General features: G+C 47.1%; 1 protein-coding gene across 1 annotated transcript in view; it reads left to right on the top strand.

Moving 5' to 3' along the window:
• The first annotated feature begins 4,340 nt into the window (after nucleotides 1-4,340).
• The window catches only part of BLK (BLK proto-oncogene, Src family tyrosine kinase), a 37,956-nt gene continuing 23,555 nt past the window's right edge, over nucleotides 4,341-18,741 (top strand). The window contains exons 1-3 of the mRNA XM_051812068.1: nucleotides 4,341-4,807; nucleotides 13,202-13,304; nucleotides 15,711-15,759. Of these exons, the coding sequence (XP_051668028.1) occupies nucleotides 4,665-4,807; nucleotides 13,202-13,304; nucleotides 15,711-15,759 (295 nt within the window). The 5' untranslated portion in view covers nucleotides 4,341-4,664. The remainder of the gene's footprint in view (nucleotides 4,808-13,201; nucleotides 13,305-15,710; nucleotides 15,760-18,741) is intronic.

Raw genomic sequence — 18,741 nt, 5'->3', positions numbered from 1 at the left:
GGACCATGTGCTCCTCCAACAGAGTTTTGTGAGGGCTAATCACGCCTTGGGGCAGAGGGATGTGTGAGGAGCTTCTCCACGGATTATTTTCTGCAAGTGGTTGTACCGATACTGAGCAGTGGAAATTCACCCTTCCATGAGGTCACCAGGAAGGAGCCTGCTTTAAAATGTTAGCATTTCTCCTCAGTGGTTCTCCTATTCAGACAGAAGAAAAATAAAATCGCTTTCTCCTTCCAAAAAGGCTTTCCTGTGTCCACACAAAACCTCTTTGTGGTCTCTACAAGCAGAATATCTCCCAGTTGCCATCAACCAAAACCTCTGCTGCATTTTCGTCCCAGTCCCTTGAGATATCCCTGCAATACCCACAGGATTTAACAATAAACAACAATTATGAAACAACAAGGAGCTCACCACCACCCTGCACTTGGGGTAGTCTGGTGCTTGGGGCTACACATGGTGCCTGTGTCTGAGTGTCATCTTAAACACGGGGATGGGAAAAGAGGAAAAGGGGCAGCCTGTCTCTTGGAAAGCAGAGACCGAACAGGCAAGCAGTGAAATCAGGCTACACTTTCCAGCTCCTGTAGGATGGGGCCTGAAGGGTTTGGGGGTTTGGAACAACCAAATTTTTAAGGGTGGGAGCACAAGCCCCAATATTGCCTATTTTAGTAGTTGAGATGCTTCCTCAGAGTTCAGAAACTCCTCGGAGAGTCTCAAAATGAGGGCTGTGGGTTGGTTGTAGCACATCAGCATCTTCCAGGAGCAACAGGACATTGCATTAAATAAGCTTCTAATCGGCTAAAGGAATTGGAACAGGGAGGTTGTGATGGTAAATGAGACTACTCATTCCTAAAGGGGAAGAGAAAAGCATGGCCAGACCATGAAAACAATATCTGGAGGAAATGAGCTGCCCGGCTTTCACAGCAGCAGGACAGGGAAGCAGCTCCAGGGACCAGTTGAAAGAGGAGTGGTGCCTTCATTCCTGTTGGCGTTTGAAATCAAGTGGGCCATGAGTGTAGAGTGGCTATGGATTTATCCCAGTGGGCTGTGGGTCATCCAGAGGGAGGCTGCCACATTTCCTGGTCCCCCTGTAGAGCAGTGGATCCTAGAGATCTTCCAGGCAAGCGTAAGAGCCCACAGGCATTTACCACATCGACTGGAATTCTGGTCTCCATGAGTGTCCTACAGGGAGCTGTAAGAGGTAGTGGAGACAAACCAGCCTTGGGATTGACATCGACAAGTTTGAGCCCGTGGGAATGTCATCAGGTTTAACAAGAACAAGTGCTGGTGCTGCACGTGGGTTGGGGCATCCCCTGGGATCGATCCAGGCTGGGGATGAACAGATGGAGCAGCCCTGGGGAGAAGGACTTTGGGTTCTGGTGGGTGAGAGGCTGGACATACCCTATCTGTGGGCACTCCTGGCCCAGAAACCCCCCATGTCCTGGGCTCATCCCACAGTGTGGGCAGCAGAGGAGGGGGGGATTCTGCCCCTCTGACCCCTCAGGTGAGACCCCACCTGCAGAGCTGCCTCCAGCCCTGGGGAACAACAGCACAAGGACGTGGAGCTGCTGGAACAAGTCCAGAGGAGGCCCTGGAGATGCTCTGAGGGCTGGAGTCCCTCTGCTCTGGAGGCAGGCTGGGAGAATCTCTTCAGCCTGGAAAAGAGAAGGCTTTGGGGTGACCTAATTGTAGCCTTCCAGCACCTGAAAGGAACTCACAAGAAAGATGGAGAGGGGCTTTGGACAAGGGTCTGGAGGGACAGGACAAGGGGGAATGGCTTCACAATGAAAGAGGATAGGTTTGGATTAGATATTGGAAAGAAATTGTTGGCTGTGAGGGTGGTGAGGCCCTGGCACAGGTTGCCCAGAGAAGTTGCGGCTGCCCCATCCCTAGAAGTGTTCAAGGCCAAGTTGGACAGGGCTTAGAACAACCTGGGTTAGTGGAAGGTGTCCCTGCCCACGCAAGGAGTTGGAATGAGATGATATGTAGTGTCCCTTCCAACCCAAACCATTGATTCCATGATTGCACACTCATGTAGGGGCCTGCGAAGTTACTGGAGAACATCTGGGGACTGACATGTGAAAACAGGATGGAAACCACCTCCAGACAGACCCTACTTGGCTGGGTGAGATCACAGCCTGTGCTTTCAGGGCAAACTGGGGCAGATGGAGCCCATCTGCAGTGACCGAGAGCTGCATATGATTTTCTCCCTTTTTATTGCCCTTTTTCATGTGCTTTCTCAGTGTTCTCCCTCCAGCTGCTTTCAAAGGACATTCCTGGTCTGAGCAAGCAAATTGCCTGGGCTTCTTGATTCCGTGTCTCATCTCGTGGCCATGAGATGCCCAGCCTGGATGAAACAAAGGAGGCCCAAAGACAAAGGGATGTGCCCCAGGTGACATGCAGGATATCTTAGTTATAATATGGGATGCAATAAGCAGAACACACCATAAGTAATCCTTTATATTTTCATTAATTGCTTTTGAGCTGCTTGAACCACCTCCATCGCTGGAAGAATCTTTGCAGCAGCTGCAGCTGCTGGGTTTCCCCTCTGTCAGCATTGGGAACGTGCCTCAAATCAGAAGCAGGTTTCTGTCTGGAGTTGCCACGCTATGGCTCTGTCTCCCAAGATGACTTGGCAGCCACCAGCTCACTGCTAAGCCTTTGCTGCACCTCATGGTAGCTCCTCCTTCCCACCTCAGCGGTGGATGAGAGCAGCTTTCTAAAAGAGCAACTTCCCTTTTCATAGGGATAGGAAGTGAAGTTCATGTAGCAAGAGAGGTCAGGTGCCTCAGAGCACTCTCCACCAAATGATGAGCCTCTGCCCTAAAGCTCAAAGCACTCCATCTAACCTGAAACTGTCCTCTCCTTTTGACCACCTCCATCTCCCTCCCCTGCCCTTAGCTGGAGGAGAACTGGAGAGGAAAAGTGCAAGCTGGCAAGGGAGAAATTTGCCAGAGCTGCAAGGGCTTCCTCATTTCTGCCTCTCCTTGGTATGCAAACAGCAGGCACACCTGGCTGAGGGGTGATGAGCTGTGTGTCTGTCCTGGTTACCTTTGGAGTCACCCTGACTTGGCAGGTGCCAAGAGGATGGTGCCAGAATCTTGTCAGTGGTGCCCAGGGACAGGATAAGGAGCGGCGACCATAAACTAAAACACAAGAAATTCCACCTCAATATGAGGAAGAACTTGTTTATGTTGAGGTTGCAGAGCACTGGAACAGGCTGCACAGGGAAATTGCAAAGCCTCCCTCTCTGGAGACATTCCAAACCCACCTGGATATGTTCCTGTGCCACCTGCTCCCGGGTGACCCTGCCTTGGCAGGGAGGCTGGACTAGATGATCTCCAGATGTCCCTTACAAACTCAACCATTCTGTGATTCTCTGATTCTCTGATTCTGTGCTGACCCTTTTGGGTAAGGGGATCAGTGTGACCCCTGAAGACTTGGAGACCTCTCTGTATGGCTCAGACAGCCTTGCAGCTCTCCATGGGGTTGTCTTCCCTTATCAGGAGCAGAGTTCCAGAGCCAAGGCTGATTCTCATCCCACGTGAGCATCAGGCGTGTGCATCCTGGAGCAGCTGCTCCCATCTCACTCAGCATCGTGTCCTCAGCCAGCCTCGTCTTGTCCTTGTGTCTCATGGCTGGTAAAGGTCCTCTGCCATGACCTCAGCTTAGATCTACTCCGTGAAGCTTTTCCTCCTGTAAACAACATCACCAGCATTTGGGTGACCTTTAGGTTGTGCATCACACCGGGCAGATGTCGGCTCGTGTTTGTCCTGCTCAGTGGGGGCAGCTGAAGTGTAAACTATGTGAGGTCACTCCAACCCTGAGCTGGACGAGACCAAGAGTCCCTTCCCTCCTGCTGCCACACAGAACACAAAAAGGATGTCGTGAAATTACCCACAGAGGTTCACACAGTGGTTTTTGGGGGCCTCATCTCTGCAACAGCTTAAGAAAATACACTGAAAACACCCCAGAGAAGCCAGGTCATTGTACAGCCCCCCATGGGAAGCCTCGTGAGTCTGTAGAAACAAATCCTGCTTCTTATATAACATTTGTCTCCCAAGATAGAGGGGTTTCAGTCTCCTTCTTGAACATGCTGAGGTAGAATGAGAAAGTCACTTCCTCAGAGTCACCCACAAGTCCCTGGTCAGGTCTCCATTCGTTAGACCATGCTGCTATGGTTGAGTAGGTTCATAGAGGGTCAGGGCTCACTGGAACAAGATGTGTTTTATCAGAAAAAAGTTCTTTTTTTAATCACAGAAAGGAAAGATCATTGCAAAGCCGGGTTTTTTGGGTTGTTGCCTAAAATTTGGAGGTTTGCATAGTGGAGGTACAGTCCATTCACAGTCGTTGTTACTGTTTTTAATGACAGCTGTTAACGGCCTGTGGGTTTTGTCTGGGTTTTGTGTCTGAATTCTCTTTGGGTTTCTCGCCTTCCTCATTGCTGTTTTCATTGGCCAGGTTGTCTGGGAAGTGCAACTCCCACCCCCCTCCCAGATGATCATTTTTATATTCAAAATAGAGCAAGGAATCCTTGGGGGGGGAGAAAAGAGTCAGTTCTGACACAAAGACCTGATTAAAAAAAGAAAGCCCATTAAAAGCATTTCCAAAATCAGGCTGCTCCTGCAATCCAGGGGGTGTAACATTCCAAGGGGTTGGTCCCATGGATGGTGTGGACGTGGTGGGAGCCTGAGGCCTCTAACAGAGATTTGGCCGGGGCCCTCAGCCCCATGGAGCATCTGACATGGGTCCAACCCGTGGCTCGTACGTCCTCGGATCGTGTCCCCAGGAGCAGCAGCGTGGGAAGCAGGCAAGTAGGGAACATTCCACCCCCATCCTCATTTCCCTGAGGGTGGGAAGAAGTCTAGCAGATTTTTCTCTATCCTCATCCTCTCTCCCATCCCTCCTTCACGTGATTCCACCCCTGCCCTGTTTCTCTTCCATGAAATCTGTGGGATAAAGAGATGATGGGGGCACTACCCAGATCCGGCATTAGTGGTGGTCTGCAGGGATTCTGTTCCCTTGGATTACTGCAAAAGGAGAGGAGGACAAATAAGTGCCAAATGTGCACACCCTGGCACTGCCATCCTCCCCTGCCCCCAGGACTTGGAGGGGAAGAGAGGATATGTGTGGGGAAGGCTGGCTGGAGCTGGACGCAGCTGTGATGAGTAGGGAAGTGCTCTGCCATTTCATAGCTATTCCTGAAATGCAGCAGGAGTTGTTCGAGTGGGGAATTGGAGATGTACATATTTCCCTACAGCCCTTCGCCTCATCTGAGGGTGGTGGGAGGGAGCAACGTTCCCTCTGAGACATGATCCAAGGAATTGAACTCCTGAGCACCAGCTTCATTGCTCCTTGTGGGACATGGCTAACAGGTCCTACAAAATGCTGTCCTCTTGCTAGGAAATTTCTGGGATACAGGGCCTTCAGGAAGGGCCCTTCCCAGGGCAGAAATTTGGGTGGCCGCATGTAGAGGTGTGGAGGAACACTCCATCCATCTCCTCGTGCTCCCAAGGCTGGGAGGGCCAGGACCTCCCCATATGCCTACAGATCACCAGGATGTGCCCTCCAAGTGCTGGGAAACAGAGTATCAGGGATTCTGGGCAAGGGAGCATGACCTGTGCCTACTTCCATAGGATTTGGATGTCAGATAGGTGTGGCCTACAGAGAGAATTTCTCCCTAGTGTGTCCAACTCCCCCACAGCCCACTCACAAGTCTGGCCCACACCTGTGTTGGGCAGAAGACAAATTTGAGTTGAAATTTGGGTGGCAATTCTGGCCACAGCAGAAATTGCTGTCGAGCAGTGCAGTTTTGTCATAAAACCTGTCACACCTGAAGAACCCCAGAGTAGCTGCAAGTACCCAAAAGATGTACCTTGTCTCCTCCTCCTTGCTTGCTCCAGTGCATCCCAGCACCCTGAAATCCTGCAAAGACACCCCCAGCAGAAATCCCACCTGGCTGATGCAATGCCAGGGATGAGCTCATGAGGGAAGCACGTTTAAGGGAGGTAGGATTAACAGTCTGCCCTCCTGGTTTTCCCTACTCCAAGACCCTGATCCCTGGCTCTGCTTCCTGGCCCGCAGCCTCTGAGCATCTGCCAGGTTCCAGTGGGGTGCAGTGCTCAATGTAAGCAGCCATTTCTCCTCCAGACAGATGTTTTGATTAGCAAACGACCACTCTGGCAGCAGGCAGCTATTTTCTACTTCTGGAGTGAGAAAGAAGCTTTTATTATCTTCTTCTTCTCATTTTCTTTTTTTTTTTCCTGCCCTGTCAAAGAAACTTTTTGTGTCTGCTCAAACTCAGGGGCCTGGAAGCCTGTGTGCTCCCAAACCCCAGCCTCACACACAGCCTGCTCCCATGAAGAGTCCCAGCTTTTCAGGAAGACCTGAAGCAGATGGATTTACTGCTTGGTTCATTTGCTTGGACCAGGCTCACCTGCCCAAAGAAAATGGCCTAGGAAAAACGGTAGATTTAGGGCAGATGTAAGTTTTAACTGAAATGGAGAACTGGCTTGGATTGCAGGAAAAGATCCTAAAATAAGCAAACGGGCTTCAATCTTATTCCTGAAATGTGTCCCCCTCACTGAGGGGTGGATCACAGGACCACAAAGCTCCTGGATTTGTCATCCCTCTGCCCTGGGATGGCAGGGAACAGGTATTTCCAACACCAGTTTGGCCACACTGCTCAAGACTGGGACTGGGACAGGGTCCAAGACAAGGAGGTGGGATGCATTGGTGTGGGGAAGGAGGAGGATGTGGCCAGGAGAAGGAGGCACCTGCTGCTACACTGGGGTTCTTCAGGTGTGAGGGGTTTTATGACAAAACAGCATCAACATCAGCACCTCACCAGTGTTAGGTGGAGAACCTGGAGGTTGTCCTTCATATTCCCTCAAGGACCTTCTTTTACATAGACCAGAGTGTTTGAGAGAGTCCTCAGTGCACAAATAAAACTTGGTATGTTTATCCATCAGAGACCAGGACTGGAAGGGATCTGAACATTGCCAGTAGGATGTTCCCAGTTTCCCAGCAGGGAAACTTGACATCTGTTTCACTTCTCAGAAAGAACCACGATGCTTCTTGGTCTGGGCTCTGCAGCTCTTCATGGGGACTTTCTGCATTGCTGTAATCACAGAATCACAGGATGTTTGGGTTGGAAGGGACCTTAATGATCACCTCATTCCTGCCATGGACAGGGACACCTTCCACTATCCCAGATTGTTCCAAGCCCCGTCCAACCCGGCCTTGGACACTTCCAGGGATGGGGCAGCCACAGCTTCTCTGGGTAACCTGTGCCAGGGCCTCACCACCCCCACCGAGGAGAATTTTTCCTGATAACTAAATCTATTCCTTACAGCTGGGTCCTACTGGTCAACAGCCTTTGGATATGAAATTCCCGCTGATTTTAGCTGGAGACCCAGAACTGTATCATCACAGGAGCTCTTGCTGCCCTCCCCCCCTGCGGGGCAAGGACATCAACAAGACTTTGGCCACTGTGCCACAGAGGATGGTGGCCAGAGCCTCCACCTTCTGCCTCTGTACAAGAATTTGTGCATGGTCAGTGCTGTTTATCGCCCAATGCTTTGGTTTGCTGTTGTCTTCAAACCCCTTCCGAGCAACAAAGCTGCAAATCTTTTTGAAATATAAGCTAAAAAGAGCTTGACTGAAACCCAGCAAAAGCAGAAAACAGTCACAGCGAAAAACAACTTCAGCAGCAAATCTTCATTCTTATTTAAGCAGCTGATCCACCAAGATCTTCAGTAATTCTCCAATTTTGTGTCTTGCAAAGCAATCCAAGGGTGCCAGGTCAGGAAACTTATTGAAGAGCTATTTTATTAAGGAAAATTGTTAAAGAATTTTATACATCTATGATGTGCCGAGAACTGGAGGAAATCTTTTTTTTTAAATGAACTCTTTCACTCCTCACTGATGCAAAAATGCAAATCTGGAACACTTAAACTGTTGCATCCAAAGTGAGTTGATTTCAGCAATTCTTTCTGAATGGGGGAGGACTTGCAAAGAGAAATTCAGCATTTTAAGCCTTTCATGATTGTCCAGATCTGTATGTTCAAAGTAAATTTTTTAGGATTTTTAATGCTGTACCCTTTTAAAATGTACTCTCTTTAAAAAAAAAAAAACATTCTTAAGTTTTAAAATTAAGTAAAATACGTAATCTGGGTGAAATACGAAAACACTTTGCTGCACCCACCCTAGAATCTGGATGGAAAGGGGGCTCATTTTGTGATTTCAGTGGGCTTGGGGATTTTTTTGGAGCCGCCTTCACAGTGAAACTCTATCGCCTTGCTTGGGTCTTAACTTATTTTTCCAGGGCAGTTTCATGGGGTTGAGGCAAATGGGGAGCCAAGACTTCTGCTTTTCTGCCAGATTCGGTCTTGTTTTTTCCCCACACCCGCCCATGCAATCCCAAGATTGTTTTTTGGTGTCATCCACATCTCTGGGGCAGAAAGCACTGCATTCACAGCAGAAACTTTTGAGCTCTCTTGCTCCGGTAGCGGAAACCATCCGACCGCAGAGATGGTGCAGGGCTGCTCCCCGTAAAGATGAGGTGGGCAGATGTTTCCAGGGCTTGGCTTAGCCCAGATACCCCCATCTTGCCCTCTGTGCACCCAGCAGATCCAACTCAACACTGTCCTGTTTGTTTTAGCCCACCCTGGGCACTCAAAACACTGAACAGGCTCCCCAGGGCAGTGGTCATGGCCCCAAGGCTGCCAGAGCTGAAGGAGTGTTTGGACAATCCTCTCAGGGACATGGTGGGATTGTTGGAGTTGTCCTGTGCAGGGCCAGGAGCTGATCTCATGATCCTTGTGGGTCTTTTCCAACTCAGGATATTCTATGATTCTGTGGTTCTATCTTCAGAAGTCCTGCCTTGGCCCATTCCTGCAGGAACACTTGTACCTGCATCCATCTCCTTGGAGCAAAAATGTCACCTCAACTGCCCTTCTGAAGGTTACTGAAATCCCCTTCTTTAATCCCACAACATGGGCACACAGGAGATTTTAGAGGTCCTACCCGAGCATCCAGTGTTCCCATGACCCGCATGTCTGTCCCACAGGCATTCAGGGCTGGGTGCTCCACAGAGCTCATTGGCCTCGTGTCCATTGATTTCCTCAGACCTGTTCCAGGAACAGGTCTGCATCAAATATTTTTACTCAAAACTTGTCAGCAGCTAAGCTGGACTCATACAATCATAGGATGTTCTGAGTTGGAAGGGATCCATAAGGATCATCGGGTCCAACTCCTGGCCCTGCACAGGACAACCCTAAGGATCCTATACTTTTTCTTCTAAAATTATTTTTTGCTTAATTTTTTTCATGCATATGGAATCACAGAATGGTTTGGGTTGGAAATGACCTTAAAGATCATCTTGTTCCAACCCCCTGCCATGGGCAAGGGCACCTTCCACTAGCCCAGGTTGCTCCAAGCCCTGTCCAACCTGACCTTGGACACTTCCAGGGATGGGGCAGCCACAGCTTCTCCTGTGCCAGGACCTCACCATCCTCACAGGGAAGAATTTCTCCGTAATATCTAACCTAAATTTCCCCTCTTTCAGTTCAAATCCATTATTCCTTGTCCTATCACTACAGTTCCTGATGAAGAGAAATATGAAAAAATTTTGTTGCCTTCAAATTTTTTGTTCTGCTCTCTTTTTTCTGGTTGCTTTACAAAGAACCAATTTTATAAATATTGAGTTTTTTGAACTTGAGTAAAGTTGAGGAAACAAATTTCCCCACTCTCTGTATTAGATATAAACCCATATTTTTAGATGTAAAAAACTATAAATTCACAAAAAGGAAATTTTCACGCTTTTCTGTGTCACTGATTTCTCCCCAGCTCTCTTTACCACTGGAAAAAAAAGAATAAAAAAAAAGGCTGGGAGAACTACTATCAGTTACTTTTCTCATAATTTTTTCTTGCGAAGCTAATTTTAAAAAAACATTAGAAGCCGAAAACACCGCGGAACAACGTACATTCAACTCAGCTGCTGTTTTTTTGGAAAAAAAAAAGAGTGTTTAAAAAAATGAAGAGTCCCCCAGCTGCAGTGGACTGGGAGCTCACCAGCAGCTTTTTGTGCCCAACAACATTTGTCTGCAGTTCTGCTTTGAGACTGTGAAGGATGGGTTGCTTTGGCTGACGAAAGTTGCGGAGGCGACTTGAAGAGTGCGACTGGTGGATTTTGGGGGGACTGTGAGCACCCAGAGCTGTGCTAATGCCTTCTGTGTGTGGGTGGGACTGAGTGACCTTTGTGGGAGGCCTTTCTGGTTCCATTTCCCACCGGAGGTGGGTCGTGCTGTTCCCCTCTCAGTGCGTCCTTGACACGTGTGCGTGGGGAGAAAGCTGAGTTTGTGTCAGAGTGCAGAGAGGTGTTTCCGGGGTCTGCATGGTACAGGAAGGGTTGCAGTGTCCCCTCAGACACAGGACCACTGTGGAGAGTTGCACAGGTCAGGTCATGCTCCCCACTCCTCTCAAACCCTGTCAGAGGAGTTGGGATTGCCCCAAGGCCATGATGGGACTTGCTGAGGCTGATGTCCCCACTCTGCTCCACCAGGGCCATCACTGTGTAGTAAAGCAGCTGAAAGAAGATTCTTGGCCTGGCGTGAAGAAGTAGGAGACAGAGATGATGTGGGTGATTATGACTAGATTCATTGCTAATACAGTTTCTAAATATCGACAATTCAGTATCCAAAGAACAACCATCAGGTCATGGTCCCTCCTGTTGAGCCACAAGCTTCAGTGAGACCCTCTGGCTTTCTAAACTGCTCACAGAAGTTCAAATGTGGCTTAGTCCACTTAGTCTTAAATTTGGCCAACAGTTTGTGACTAAAGGATTATGATGTATGCACAATCAGCTAGAAATGTACAGGTTTACAGCCTTTGGCCTTGCAGAATTCAAGTTACAGAGCACCTGTGGAGCTACTTTAGGATTTTAGCTCTGTATTTGATGGGATCTTAGTGCTTTTACTTGCCCATCCAAAAGCTAGTGTTCCCCATTTTTGAGTTGGATGTACCCTGCAGGCTTCCCTGCCAGAAGCTGCCTCCCACCTTGGGAGACCAGTTGGTCCAGTTGGCCCAATATCCAACAGCATTTTATTTCCTTTTGCAGGCACCAAAATCAATTGCAAACAGCTCATTATTGTTATTAATTATGTATTCCGTTAATTATGTGAGCACCTGCTGTCCTCATGTGAGGACAAACTTTATTTCCCACCAGAGACAGCGGAAAGGGAGAGGGAGGATGTGTGTGGGAGGAGGACACACTTGAAGATCTTTTGTTGCCATCATGCACTGAGAGCAACTCAAAACCCCCAAAAGATGCCTCCATAATCCTTCATACGGTCCATCAATCCTCTCATAAGATCATGTTGGTGACATGACTGGCAGTCAAAGCATATTGCTGACTTTTGCTCTATCTCACATCCCCTAAATCTGCTGAAAAAATGGCAACTGCCACATCTGTATCTCCCATTTGGGAGCAGATATCAAAGACCCCGAGATGCTCCAGTGAGCCAGTAACAAGGACTGTAGATCTATGTCCCACATGTAGGTGGATTTTTCTGTCTTTCATGGTTGCTAACAACTGATAACTTATCTATCATCCAGCCTTGACTTAAAATGATACCTTGCTGTTCCCTCTGTAAAAAAAGGGAATTTCAGCTACCCTCATGGCAAATAACACCATTCTGAATCAGAAATCCTGTCACAAATCCTTCCACAAGTGGAAGAGAGGGAAAAGTTCACCTAATAAATCATGTACCGTTGCATGACAACCAGATCTTCTAAGCAAAGCAAACCCTGGTTGCAACCTGGAAGGGAGGCTGCCAAATTAAAATGAAATTGCTGCAGGAAATGCTGTGGTTGATTTAGTAGGTGAAACTTCCCCTCTGACTGTGTTGGCAGTGCCTGGAGCAGTGCTGAGACCTGGGGACAGATGGATGGGCCATCTGTAAACTCAGGTCAGAGAAAAGCTCAGAGAAGTTGAGATGCTGAAAAAATTTTGAGGGGGGGGTGTGTGAAAAATGTGTGTTAGACAATCCTGAAATATTCCACCAATTCCTTCCATTTTGCTCACTTTATCAGTGATAATAAAAATGAGGTAGAAAGGAGAAGACTTTTTAAAAAATAACATCTTAATATGTTGGGATATCTCTGTTAGAAGCCTCGTTTCAGAGCCCCAGTTTTTTAAACACTGGATACAAAAAAGCAAAAAAAAAGCATTCTTTTGCTGGAATATTTTTTTCTGCAAGTCTGGTTTGCTGGGAGTTTTTTGGACATCTCTGTTGGAGTCTGACTGTCATGACACAGTGTCAGGCTGACATTTGGAGAGGTCTCTGGACCTGCAGTCCCTGATCCTCTCATGGCAGACTCTGAGGTGATTTGTCAAGAAGAGGAGTCAATATGTCTTTGCTCAGCTATGAGTATTTGGGGTTTGGGTTTTGGGGTTTTTTTGAGCATTTAGTCCACACCTTCCTACGCCTTTGGCTCAAAGCAGGGGCTGGGGCAGATTTTGGCACTGGATGTTGTAGATACCTCGTGTATTTGTGGCAGCAACACTTCATCTGTCCCTTAATTTTTGAGGGCTCTGAGCAGACTGAGTTTGCCATAGTTTGGCCATCTTGGCTACCCAGACCCACTATTATCGTTGAGTTATTGACCAGAGCTGAAATTACATTTATAGGATCACAGTTAAACAGCCCTCAAGCCCAAGTTTGGAACCCTAGTGTGGACCAGGGTTTGATTCTTTTGTGTCTATAGTGATCCTTGAGGTATCCAGGAGGTCTGAGGTATACATGTGGTCTTGGCAAACATAATCCATGATTTATGGGAGACCCACACCTTGTGAGGACCAGTATCTTGTCAGCTGGGATCTCTGCACTGGAGAGGGGATATATCCAAAGTCTGGGGGTTTTGTTTGTTTGTTTGTTTTTCTGGTGACTTCTAGTGTCCATCTGAGCCTCATTTGCAAAGTGTGAAACACCAGAGTCACATGGGAAGAGAAACCATGGGTTCACAAGGTCCGAGGTAGCAGGAGGCTGTAGACAGAATGGTTTTATACCCCTCTCTCCACTGTCCCATCATCCTGCATTCTCATCTTTTCCAGCCTGTTATTTAAGATTGTTTTGCCCCTCAGTGCCTGTACCTTTCTCCAGGAGCAATCTCATTAAAAAGGAATTTTTACTCTTCCTTCCAGGATGGGGTTGCTCGGGAGCAAAAATCAGCTGATGCCCAATGAGAAACACACTTTTGGAGGCAACCCAAAAACCAGGAGTAAACCTCCTCCTGCTCCCCCCAAGGTAAGCCTGCAGTTTTGTGTCCTTTTGGGATCCTCCACGGCTCAGTTAGTGTTTGAAGTGATGCAGGCAACACCTGGAATCATAGAATCATAGAAGGGTTTGGATTGGAAGGGCATTTAGTCCAACCCCCTGCCATGGGTAGGGAGATCTTCCTCTAGACCATGTTTCTCCAAGCTCCATCCAACCTGGCCTTGAACAATTCCAGGGATGGGGCAGCCACAGCCTATCAGAACATGTGCCCGGCACTGCCTGGACACAAGTCCTCTGAGCTGGTCCTCCCAGATGATTCCTGTATCTTTTAGACAGGAGTGGGAAGGGTTCTGAGGAGCCTCTGCATATTAAAAAAGAAAATGGATTAAAATCCAGTGTATGGGGACTTTGAAATATCTCCTGATCAGTACTTTGCAACCCAAGCTGATGTTGCTGACTTGCAAAAGGCACAAAGATGGGTCAGATTCAGGCTGAAGATTCAGAGCTGCAAAACCGCAATGGAAACTTCACCATCCTGAGGGCAACGGGTTCACCAGGGAGGGTCCACAGCCAATGTGGGTTGGGGTGAGCTGAGAATCAGAAATGCTGGGCAGCTTCTACTCCCTTTGAATTCACACAGCCTCTGCTTGCATGGACACAAGGCACTGGGTCAGGATTTAGGACATCTCAAATGGCAAAATCCTTGTTTGAACTTTGCCGATCTCTTTGTCTGTCTGGTGCTGTACAGAGGGTGTGAGCTTGTTTTCTCCTTCCTTGCCCCTGTCAGCTCTGCATCCAGCAGCCAGCACAAGAGAAACTCTGGTGCAACTGTCCTCTGAAAACCACCTCGGGTCTTGAGGGCCTGTGAGAGGGAAGGAATTGCCTGTTGCTGCTTTTTATGACAGGTGGAGATGTTTTTCACTCCTTTAGCTTCATTTCTGAGTTCTCCCGTGGTTATACAGCCCAATTTTCATGACAGCAGACGTCAGATTGACCAAGAAGGTGCTATTTTCCTAAATTTCCTTCTTGCCAGATCACTGGAGAGGAGCTGCTATCAGTATAAATATAGAATCATCGATCACCTTCTGCCACTCATTATTTTTTGCCACAGGCACTCAGCTCTCACATGTCAGGGGAAGTCCATCTTTCTTTCAGTTAAATTGGAAATGGCAGTGGATGAGCAGCTCTCCCACCCCTCACTGCTCCTAAGTATGGGTCAAAGGGTGGCATGGACAGAAAACACTGGATGTTTTTAATTTGGTGTCTGCATTTGATTCCTTTTGCACGTGCATAAAAATACCAGGTGGTGGTGGAACATCCACTACAGTCACTGGGTCCAGTACCTTGGGCTGATCACAGGACTGGTGTTTGAAGTTGGGTGGAGGCCAATTTCAAACTCTTAGCCCTGAAAACAAGGTGGTTCCATCCCAGCTGATCTGGAATTATCTATGGCCAGTTTGCCATTTCCAGTAGCTGGGCCAAACCAGGGACCATGTCAATATTTTAAAAGTGTGTCCAGACGACTTGCAGAGCACCTTGTTGCTCTTTAATGGCACAGTCTGCAATTGCCCCATGAGGGAAAGTGGAGGGGCAGGCACTGATCTCTTCTCTCTGGTGACCAGTGATAGACTCAAAGGAATGGCATGAAGCTGTGTCAGGGCAGGTTTAGGTTGGATATTGGGAAAAGGTTTCTCAAGGGACAGTGATCAGTCACTGAACAGGCTCCCCAGGGAAGCAGTCACAGCACCAAGGCTGCCAGAGTTCAAGAAGTATTTGGACAACGTTCTCAGGGACAGAGTGGGATTATTGGGGTGTCCTGTGCAGCACCAGGAGTTGGACTCTGTGATCCTTGTGAATCCTTTGCAACTCAGGAATCGTAGAATCATAGAACGATAGAATATCCTGAGTTGGAAGGGACTCACAAGGATCATCATATATTCTGTGATTTCTATGATTTCTATGATTCTACAATTAATTTGCTAATACAGTCACTACCTTTGCTTTTTGAACATGTCCCTGAACACAGCATATCCCATGAGCCTTGGGACAATTTTGGCAAAAAGTATCTCCAGTTTTCTGCTTCAAATAATATTGCAATTGCCATTTCTAGATGGGGCCATTCACGTCTCAACCCCCACAGATCCGAAATCCGGCACCAGTGAACAAGGGTTAGATAGACCAGGGTCCAAATGAGTGGGTGGCAGATTTGTGCTTAAATTCAGAGGGAAACCAAGGGTTATTCAAGCTGACTGTTAAGACAGCCATGAACAAATCATGGTAAAATGTGCTAAAGCCATCAGGACACGTCCAGAGCCAGACACAGGGGCTGTTGACTGACTCTCACTTGTCTGTGAAGCTGAGAGCAGGTCTTCCTGAACACACAGCAAAGTAATAAATATCTTTTTTTTTCTTTTTTTTTCCCTATTTCTACCCAAGGGCAGACAATTTATCAAAAACCCTCATCTAAACCAAGCCTCTGCACAAGGTAAGATTCTGTTTTCTGTGCCTTCCCGTGGGGTTTTGCAAGGTGGTGGTCCCCAAATGGCAGGTCTTAAGAACAAGCTGTCACGTCACAGGCGTGTGGTTTCTGTATCTTCAGCACTGCCAAGCAGGGAGTTTATCAGTGTGCTTCTGAAAATTCACTTTACATCACTGAGTGTCTGTAGCTGCCAATTTTTTCCTGCTCATCAAAGAAATTAAGAGGGCAAAGCACCAATTCTTCGTTGGAGTGAGATGATCCCTGAGGCCCCTTCCAACCCAAACCATTCTCTGATTCTGTGATTGGTGGGGAAAAGGGAGATCTGAGACTTCAGCTGTGTGAGATTTCCCTGTCTGCTGTCCTGTCTGCAGCCTGACAATGGATGCTCTATCCAGCCAGTTGAAAATTCCAGAGGAAATAGCAGGCATCAGAGAGCCCAGGGAGACTACAAAGAGAAGGAGAAGAAAGGAAAGAGTTTAAATTAAGGATACACAGAGCCCCTGCTTGGGGACTGTCTGTTGGCTTCATCCACCTGCAGGGTCACAGATGGTGTTTGGAGATTATTGTCTTTCAGCAGGGAGCCCTTTGCTACCTCTGCCCAGCCCCCCCAAAAGCAGCTTGTGTGTATTTCTGTCAAAGAAGTTTTGCAGATTAAGGACACAGAGAGAGAGATAATTAGAAGAGAGAAAAACAAAAAAAAAAAAAAGAGGAAGCTTGGGACAAAGCTGTTAGCAACACCTAAAAGTTCTTCACGTGGATGGAAGTGTAGGATTAGGGGAGACAGGGCATGAGGATAGGAAAATGGGATGTCATGAATGAATGGGATTGGTGGAATGACAGAGGTAGGTCTTCTTAGGTCTTGTGGATGATGATGGAGAGTCTCTGCCATAGGCCAAACACAGGGACTCCTGCAACATCAAAACTTTCAAATTTGGCATTTGTTATGGAAATAAAAGTTGTGGGAGGTGAAGCTCCTACACCACGTGAATAAGCCACACTTTCTTTTGCAAAATCATTTTTGTGTCACATTTCCAAGTGTCCATGGTCTCCTGCCTCCCAAACTGAGCAGACTTTGGCAGTCTTTCACAGTTTTTATCAACCTCCTCAAGCTGGTCAGAAGCACAACACGAGTTATTTTCAGGGAGGCAGCTTTTACTTCTGCTTCATGCCAGAAGGCAGAAGTGGAAAGATGCTAAAAAAATGGATTAAGTACCATGTTAGCCATTTTCAGCTCTCAAAAATATTTTGGTTCATTAGATTCAGTTCTGGTTCTGGAGGAATATTCACACTGATAGTCTGGGAAACTTCCTATTTTTCTCTACTGGTGTCTGAGTTTCCCGAAATGATGTGACATCTGACTCTGTCCTGTGGGGCAAAATGGGCTGATAGGAACCATGCCAGATATTTGAGATATCAGAGAGAGCCTCCTGAAAGAAAGCAATTCAAGTGAATCGATAGAGAAAGCACAAAATGCAGGCAATCACACCATATAAATATATATATATATTTAAAAAAAAAATCAAAGAGCTGAATTATATCCTGTGGCAAAATTATTGACTATGGAAGCATGGCATGAAATGTAAAATCAAACCCACTTTTTTCCTTGGGTTTTTAAATTTCTTTTTTTTTCTTTTTCTTTTTCTTTTTTTTTTTTTTTTTGCACTTTCCTTGCATTTTGATTGTTTTGGGGGTGGGTTTTTTGGTGGGTTTTTTTATTTTATTTTTTTTTTCTGATCTTGATGTTGAATTTGTTTCACACTTTCCAGCTTTCACACCACTATCTCGGAGATAATTTATTTATTTATTATTCACAAAAGCCTAATTCTTCCTGACTTTATCTATCTTAATGGAAGCAACACAAAGGCAGGCAAGGAGTGCATAACTCTGGATTCAATGGGGGGGTGTGGCATCACCGATCCACTTTTCACCTGAGGAGGTTCTTCCATCATGTGAGTCTCTCATTCATTTTAAGATGGCTCCCTAAGCAATCCCAGTGCTTTTAAGGCTGGTTCTAGGTCCCCATGGAGTCAAAACTTCAATTCTGCACCTCTAAAGCCCCCAGTCCAGCAAAGTCCTGGCCTATGATGGTGGACCTCAAACACCACAGTGCCATGGCTACAGCTGCTGCTTGGATAAGACATAAAAAATAGGTAGAATAATCCCTGCCCTTGCCCTTCCACCTACTCACAGCTGGATTTAAGCCCTACTGATGGAGAAAGATGGTCATTTTTGGGGTGCTTGTCCTCAGGCATTACAATAACCTGTGACTGCACAAGGACTTGGTCTCTGTGAGGTCATTTCTTCTGATGAGGAACTGCAACTTCTTCCACCTCTTCACTTGCTTTTTGCAAACCATAATACTAACAGGACTGATTTGCAGGGGGTGGGAGCTTGGCATGCTCTGGAAATTAAGGTCTTTTGAGGCATCTCAAGGTTAATAGAGAAACTTTAGTTGTTTCTACTGTTGTTCCTTGAATATGGTTCTGAGTTTGAAAGGAATGTTGTCAGAACCACAGGTTTGAGTGTTATTGGGAAAAGGCTGATTTTTCAATGAGAAGTTAAAACTTCTCATCAAAAATGGGCATTGCCAATCATAAGCAAGAGGAGAAACGAACATGAGAGGGAACTGCCCCAAATGTTCAGATGTCCTGATGAAAAAAACCCACGAGTTTAGGTCTGATATGATTTCATGAGGAAAGCAGGAATTATCTGCAGAAACATTCACTGTGACAAAACACAAGGCAGGAAGGCATTTGGCAGAGAGCACTCTGGCAGTGCAGGTCTGGATATCCCAGGAAACACCTCCCATGCTGTCACAGCTGGGCTTGCTGATCATTTGGGAGATACAACAGTCCCAGCCCATAGTTTTCTGCATCTTCTCCGGTGGGATCTGATGGTGTTTCTCCCAGTGACAGCAGCAGGTGTGTGTTTTGAAGGCATCCTTTTCTAGCACAGCTTTACCGTGGTCTGGAGCACAAGTCTGATAAG

The sequence above is a fragment of the Manacus candei genome, unplaced genomic scaffold (genome assembly GCF_025592945.1).
Source record: "Manacus candei isolate 608988 ecotype Guabito, Panama unplaced genomic scaffold, ASM2559294v1 h1tg000007l, whole genome shotgun sequence".
In the NCBI taxonomy this organism is placed as follows: Eukaryota; Metazoa; Chordata; class Aves; order Passeriformes; family Pipridae; genus Manacus; species Manacus candei.
This window is presented reverse-complemented; position numbering and strand designations above follow the sequence as displayed.